Source organism: Salvelinus namaycush, chromosome 3 (assembly GCF_016432855.1).
Source record: "Salvelinus namaycush isolate Seneca chromosome 3, SaNama_1.0, whole genome shotgun sequence".
NCBI classification, from domain to species: domain Eukaryota; kingdom Metazoa; phylum Chordata; class Actinopteri; order Salmoniformes; family Salmonidae; genus Salvelinus; species Salvelinus namaycush.
In genome coordinates this window covers 68,708,849-68,717,108 of record NC_052309.1, presented here as the reverse complement: position 1 = coordinate 68,717,108, position 8,260 = coordinate 68,708,849, and the positions used below count along the sequence as shown (strand labels likewise).

The 8,260-nt window shown below is 40.7% G+C and overlaps 1 protein-coding gene across 1 annotated transcript; it reads left to right on the top strand.

The window, feature by feature from the left end:
• The first annotated feature begins 1,436 nt into the window (after window positions 1-1,436).
• On the top strand, window positions 1,437-7,809 carry LOC120036067 (coiled-coil domain-containing protein 43-like). Its single transcript, XM_038982527.1, has 5 exons — window positions 1,437-1,649; window positions 5,661-5,751; window positions 5,887-6,031; window positions 6,228-6,274; window positions 6,715-7,809. Exons 1-5 carry the CDS (start codon window positions 1,476-1,478, stop codon window positions 6,900-6,902), a joined length of 645 nt encoding a protein of 214 aa, XP_038838455.1. The 5' UTR covers window positions 1,437-1,475; the 3' UTR covers window positions 6,903-7,809.
• The last annotated feature ends 451 nt before the right edge of the window (window positions 7,810-8,260 follow it).

The window sequence follows — 8,260 nt, the reverse complement described above, 5'->3', positions numbered from 1 at the left end:
TCCGTGTGCATGCATGTCGGTGTTTGTGCGTGTGTGTGGTGTGTGTGTGGGGTGTCTGTGGAGGGAGTTTGCCTGTGGAGCCGAACATGTGGGTGCCCACCCACTCAGCGGCTCGCGGCCCTCGTCACTTCGCATCAATCCATAGCCCCTCGATAAAAATAGGACAGCCGTCCTTAAGCTATGTGGTACTGTGGAGAGCGGCATGGGCCGACTTTGGGCCTCTCTGGCTCAGATGAGACTGAGACAGTCTGTTGTCATGCCAGCCACGTTGTCATATCTCCTCTCTCAAAAAGACACACTGTTCCATAGCATCTCAATCTCTCTTGACCTTGTCTTCAGTTACAGCACACAAACAACCACAAGTGTATTACCTATTAGAACACAACAGTTGCAACAACAAACTTGTGTAACCAGTCTACCCCAGTGACCTCTTCAAACCAAACCAGACCACAACACTTGCTACTCCCAATTTCCAATAAAAATGTGTGTTTGTGTGTGGAGTGGACTTGGCCCTTGTATGTTGAATTTAAACTTTGCTCACATCAATGTCAGGATCTGGCTAAATGTATATAGGCCATGAGGAGATGGATGCAGAGGATGAAAATAAAGGGTGCAGTTGTACATGGCAGCTTCCCCATGGCAGCACAGGAGCTTCACACTTCATTATTACAAGACCAGTGACGTGTGAAACCATTATAGAGAAGCAGGGAGGGAAGATAAGGGGCAACTGATACCCCAAACACAGTGAGGCTTCTCTGGATGCAGGGTGAGACCATCCCCTTGGAAACCCTCCTTAATGTATTAAACAGCTGGGAGGCGTTACTTGTCCCACTTCAACAGAGAACAGTAATAGTTAGTGTGACTGGGAGCAGCAACTAGTGATCAGGAAATAATGTCCAGAGTCAGAGATACATTTAGATGCACAACAATCTTTCAGCATATCCAGGTGATGGTCAAGCATTTGAGATAATATATTTTTTGAGGCAAATATAAACTTTTTTAGGCTGTAGAACTGGAGAAAAAATATACACTAAAGTCAGACTATGTCTTATACTCCCACCCAGTGGTGAAAAGTAGAGAATCACATCTGTGTCCACGTCACCTCAGTCAGGGCAGAGGGAGGCTCTCGAATCTCATAGAAAACCATGATAAAATCTCATGAACATTTTATTATAGGGGTGTGTTAACTACGTCCGTTTGATTCAGGGTTATAATTTAAATGTATCAATTGGTCACATAATCTCGCATGAAGATTTTTATAGAGTTCTAACGTCTATGAACGAAAGAATAGCATTTCAAATGGATTATGTAGTTGATTAATTATCCCTCCTTAAATGCAATAATGGAAATTATTAAGTATTTCCTGGCAATCACTAAAACAATGTACGAGGCAGCAATCATATTCTGCTAAAGTTTTATCTAGCAGGCAATACACGCGGATAGTCGTAGGGTGTGGAAGACCCTGAACGGCCAAGATGGCGGCGTCCATGGCAGATGCCGGGGAGTTTGAGAAGTGGCTGAATGATCGACTAGACTCCTTGGAAGTGGACCAGGAGGTGTATGGAGCTTATATTTTAGGAATACTTCAAGAAGAGGAGAGTGACGAAGAGAAGGAGGACGCACTGCTAGGAATTCTATCTGCGTTTTTGGTAAATATAGGGGGCAGACATGCCATGCTTGCGCCGCGGTAAGTTAGTCAGTAGCTGGCTAACGTGCTCATTGGTTACACGTGGGTTTTAACTACGCTAACTAACAACTGAGTGACAACAATCGATCTGTTCCCATATAACTAACTGGTAACAACGTTAGCAACATGTGCCAATCTACCATTAGCCATATTTGGAGATGGGGGTTAGGCGAATCAAACCTGAAGTTATCCAGACCCGTTCTATTATTAGCCGGCTAGCCCATGTTGAAACTTCGGTGGAACTCTCTAGACAAACAGATGGTTATGACATACAGCAGGGTGGCCATGTCTCGAGAGCTACTGAGTACCGATCCATTTGCAGGATTTAGTTGTTTTCACTAATCAGCTGCTCGTCAGGTTCAGTTGAATCAAGTTTGTTAGATCGGGGTTGGAGAAAGCCTACATGCTCTGTAGGCTACTCCAAAAGTTGGCAACACCTGACATAGCACATTATACTAACTGACGATTCACTGACACTACGTCCTTCCCACTTGCTCTCAACGGAGAAAGGGGTAGCTGCAGCTCAATTTGGCGTGTGGCAGTCTCGAAAGAAAAGTAGTGGCCCTCTTTCAGCATTGTGGAACAATGCGCGTGAGCGCCACATCTATTTCTATGGGCACAAGCACTGTTCATGACACAAACTGTTCACCCCTCTTGTTGAGAGAAAATTTGGAAGGTTGAACGTTTATTTCCTTATATTCTACACATTTTGTCATGACGTGCACAGAATATTATGCGGTTTTAAAGCTCATTGTCTTGCAATTCTAAACATTTTGCCATGTCTAATGTGTATTAATTTGATATTTCAGTGACTAAAACATTACAACATTTATGGGCTAAATACAACCTAGCTAAAAACCGTTAGCTGACATGGGCTAGTACAGCTATTCCCAAACTGGGGTGTACACGCAATGCCGTCGGGGGTGAGCCAAATAAAAATGTGATTAACATAAAAAATATATATCACAGTTGTCGGTAGTTTACATTCACCTTAGCCAAATACATTTAAACTCCGTTTTTCACAATTCCTGACATTTAATCCGAGTAAACATTCCCTGTTTTAGGTCAGTTAGGATCACCACTTTATTTTAAGAATGTGAAATGTCAGAATAATAGAGAATTATTTCTTTCAACTTTTATTTCTTTCATCACATTCCCAGTGGGTCAGAAGTTTACATACACTCAATTAGTATTTGGTAGCATTGCCTTTAAAATGTTTAACTTGGGTCAAACGTTTTGTGCAGCCTTCCACAAGCTTCCCACAATAAGTTGGGTGAATTTTGGCCCATTCCTCCTGACAGAGCTGGTGTAACTGAGTCGGGTTTGTAAGGCTCCTTGCCTGCACACACTTTTTCAGTTCTGCCCACAAATCTTCTATGGGATTGAGGTCAGGGCTTTCAATCAAGTTTATTTTTGTGATCTTTGTGATGGCCACTCCAATACCTTGGCTTTGTTGTCCTTAAGCCATTTTGCCACAACTTAGGAAGTATGCTTGGGGTCATTGTCCATTTGGAAGACCCATTTGCGACCAAGCTTTAAATTCCTGATTGATGTCTTGAGATGTTGCTTCAATATCACATAATTTTCCTCCCTCATGATGCCATCTATTTTGTGCACCAGTCCCTCCTGCAGCAAAGCAGGAGACAGAACGCGTCTCCTTCCTGAGCGGTATACCGGCTGCGTGGTCCCATGGTGTTTATACTTGCGTACTATTGTTTGTGCAGATGAACGTGGTACCTTCAGGCGTTTGGAAATTGCTCCCAAGGATGAACCAGACTTGTGTAGGTCCACAAATTTTTTTTCTGAGGTCTTGGCTGATTTCTTTGGATTTTTCCATGATGTCAAGCAAAGAGGCACTGAGTTTGAAGGTAGGCCTTGAAATACATCCACAGGTACACCTCCAATTGACTCAAATGATGGCTTCTAAAGCCATGACATAATTTTCTGGAATTTTCCAAGCTGTTTAAAGGCACAGTCACCTTTAGTGTATGTACACTTCTGACCCACTGGAATTGTGATACAGTGAATTATAAGTGAAATAATTTGTCTGTAAACAATTGTTGGAAAAATGACTTGTCATGCACAATGTAGATGTCCTAACCGACTTGCCAAAACTATAGTTTGTTAACAAGACATGTGTGGAGTGGTTGAAAAACGAGTTTTAATGACTCCAACCTAAGTGTATGTAAACTTCTGACTTCCACTCTGTTTGTGTGTGTGTGTATATATATATATATATAACACACACACACTACCGTTCAAAAGTTTGTGGTCACTTAGAAATGTCCTTGTTTCTCAAACTAGACACTAATGTACATGTCCTTTTGCTCAGTTGTGCCTCCCACTCCTCTTTCTATTCTGGTTATAGCCAGTTTGCGCAGTTCTGTGAAGGGAGTAGTACACAGCGTTGTACGAGATCTTCAGTTTCTTGGCAATTTCCCGCATGGAATAGCCTTCATTTCTCAGAACAAGAATAGACTAACGAGTTTCAGAAGAAAGTTCTTTGTTTCTGGCCATTTTGAGCCTGTAATCGAACCCACAAATGCTGATAGTCTAAAGAAGGCCAGTTTTATTGCTCCTTTAAGCAGAACACCAGTTTTCAGCTGTGCTAACATAATTGCAAAAGGGTTTTCTAATAATCAATTAGCCTTTTAAATTGATAAACTTGGATTAGCTAACACAACGTGCCATTGGAACACAGGAGTGATGGTTGCTGATAATGGGCCTCTGTAAGCCTATGTAAATATTCCATAACAAATCAGCCGTTTCCAGCTACAATAGTCATTTACAACATTAACAATGTCTACACTATTTCTGATCAATTTGATGTTATTTTAATGGACAAAAAATTTGCTTTTCTTTCAAAAACAAGGACATTTCTTAAGTGACCACAAACATTTGAACGGTAGTGTGTAAGATGGCTAAATAAAAAGCTAAATTATTTATTATTATATTATTTGTGCCCTGGTCCTATAAGATCTCCTTGTCACTTCCCACGAGCCGGGTTGTGACAAACTCACACTCATTCTTATGTTTAATAAATGTATCGTGTGTGTGTGTGTGTGTGTGTGTGTGTGTGTGTGGCAGGCTTACAATGATGGCAAAAAACAACAGTTGAGAGTGCGCTGACCATGGTGCTAGAGGGGGTACGCAGCTGGATGTTAAATGTTTGAAGGGGTACGGGACTATAAAACGTTTGAGAACCACTGGGCTAGTTGATCTGAACATTTCTAACAAGTGATAAATATCGCTCTAATGTATTCAATGACTGACATGACAAGAGTAAAACTGATGATGCACTACCCTATTTCAAAATTGCACCTTGTGCATTCCACTATTACAACTTCAAGAGTATGTTGAATGCCAGACTGCCGACCCCTCGCGCCCCCCATAGTTTGTGAACCACTGGGTTAGACCATTTGTCCCAATCCGGCCCGGGAGCCCATTCAATCTAGCCCGGCGGGAGGTTTGAGTTAAAAAATATATATATATACTTTGGGTTAAACACTCCTGGCCACTCTTGAACATCTAAAACTATTAATTATGTATAAATTATAATGGACCTAAACATTTTCAAATAAATGCTATTTTTTGTATAGGCTGCTATCCTATTTGAAATAAAATCAGTGGAGGGAATGGCCATGTTAGCTACCAGCGACCACACAACCGTGATACAGCTGCCCAGTCGGAAGCACTTTAGGTCAGCGGGCTGGTCGATACAACACCTATACGCTGGTCGCCGGCTCATCGACTCGTCGTGCAGCCCAATCAGCAACGCAAAATGGTCTCGAGTGCCAACAAATCTGCCCAATTAGCTGATTCACTTTCCATACACCCACTCCTTTCAACACACCCACTCGTCCATACTACAGTTGCCATATTGGGCTGCATCTAACTATACTTGTCTCAAAGTAGTGATGTTCAAATTCACTAACTAATTGCATCTCCATACTCCACTGTCTTCCATGCACAGGAGGATGAGAAACTTGAAGATGTCTGCAAAGAGATCATTAGTCAGTGGGCTGAGAGCTGTGCCCGGTCGGCAACCAAAAACAAGGAGGATGGTATGAACATCAATCAAAAGCTAGAAACTTAAAAGACAGAACATTATTCTAGCTGTACTTTCAGACATGAGCTAATAGCTGGAGCAGCCGTTGTATGAATTATCTGTTGAATTTCCTCTCTCTCTCTGTCTTTAGCTGAGGTACTGGCCATTGCCAATCTGATAGAGAAGCAGGCACAGATTGTGGTGAAACAGAAGGAAGTATCTCAGGAGTCCAGGAAGAGGAAAGAAGCTAAAGAAGCAGTCCTGGCTCAATATGCCAATATCACAGATGACGAGGAATATCCTTGGCTCAATATATTGCAACTATTGTGTGCCCCTACAGTTATGCTTTGCACCTTGTTTAACCTATACAGCTCTAAAGGTCTTAAGTGTTTATTTCTGTAATTTATAATGAAAGCAGTGTCTCTCAAAATGTTAATTTTTATGTGACTGCAATGCGGAACACTATTTTTCAAGTTTCCTTGACATGAACACTGAAGCTGAAGAGGAGGAGCAGGCTTTTCCCCCCAGTGGTGATAAATGTATCCTGTCTATGCCTCCCATTGCTCCTCCTATAACTCCTATTGAGGAAAAATGTACTTACTGTGATATGTGGTTGTCCCACCTAGCTATCTTAAGATGAATGCACTAACTGTGTCACTCTGGATAAGAGTGTCTGCTAAATGACTAAAATGGAATGCAAATGTATTGTTTACTGCATTAAGTAATATTTAACCAGTACTATATTTTTTAAAAGACAACTTATGGCACCATCAACTTCTGAACCCAAGTAATAGTACATTTTGGTCTGTATTTGTAAAGTGCCTTGGAATAAGAGAGCTGATCCAGGATCAGTGTTGCCTGTTAAATCTTGATTAAATGTATAGGGGAAACCTGATCCTAGATCAGCACTCTTACTATGAGACGCTTTAGGAATAGGGGCGCTGGTTTTGCTGTGAAACTCCTTTACTGGTCGCCTCAGCCCTGTTTAAGAACACCAACGTGGAGGAGGTTTTGAGCAGGAAGAAGCAGCAGAGGGACCAGGCTAAGGAAGATTCGCATAAGAAGAAAGAGACGGACAAGATGCAGCGTGAGAAGGATAAACTAGCCAGGCAGGACAGGAAGGACAAGGAGAAGAAACGCACACAGAAAGGGGAACGCAAAAGATGAGAAAAACAAATGACACTTTGGGACATTGTCACATGAAATGTTTTGTTACTGGATAAAAAACTGAAATCAACATCTATTTTTACATTTCCCTTATTACCACCCTTATGATTGTAACATATTGCAACAAGAATTTGTCTGGACATTAATTGTTTTAACCAATTACCATTTGTTTTCTATTGGTTTCAGTCATCAAGCTTTATCTAAAGCTGGGACACAGTCCATCTATCTACAATGTGTTATTTCTCCTCAACTGTGATTAATTAATAAAGTAAATCAGTGACTCTATGAAAAGCCAACATTAATAGTCTATCTCTACTTGCTATGATCAACCTGCACAAGCTCTTGCCTGTATCTGTCATCCTATCATGTTGAAACTAGAGGCGGATGTATCTGTATCATTGCTGTCCCTGCCTCCTTTTCAATATGCCTCTACTAATAGGGAGACTGTCTCTGAAAATTAATAGTCATTCACTAGATGTAGCATGCAAGCCTTCGCTCTAAAATGTTTGCCCAGTTTAAGTAATAATTTTCCAAGATAAATGTTTTTAAATGGCATTCAAATGTTCTGCAATTACTATAGGGGATATTGTAACAGGAAGGGGAAGTGACCTATGGGATCTTAACTCACTCAGATTGAGGCACTGCTAGTATGTGCCAATGTGTTGCAAATGCTTTTCCTCTTTGGAGATGGATTCACTCAAGGCTCACACATGTCAGTCATATTAAATACATTCAGTTTGAACACCCCAGTCTTCATGTACTGTCTATGCACTCTCTTGTATGAGAATCAGAACAACGTGGTGGTTGATACTGTATACCTCGATTATATCATATACAATGTTTGCAGAATGGCAATGGGGTTCATTTTCAACATATTTTTTGAATAAATAAATGCCATTTTAAAGAGCTTTATTGTTTTTTGCTTTAATAAAACACAATTATCGTGAAACATACCATTTTAAACAGGAGCATTAAAAATACAGGGGTTTGAACATGTTTGCCACCTGTCTTACGAGTGTGTATTATGTCATTGATAGTATGTGTCCATCAAACTTAATTCTGATGTTTTTGAAATGAGCTGTAATGCAGCGTGATTAACATTGAGAACTAAATTCAAAATAAGAATAACATAAGATTTAATTAACATCAATGCATGACCAGTCCAAATTTCTAACCTACTGAGAGTAAGTAAAAACAATACACTGACTAGAGTATGTTGCTTTTCAGGTAAACCGAGAAGAAAACACGAGGCTTCAAATTGACGATTGATTGGTATGTTAACATGGAATATGACAGAAAAGTGGTTCCCATTGCCATATCCACTCAACTTAAGAGGAGGCAATGATCACTTATCCACA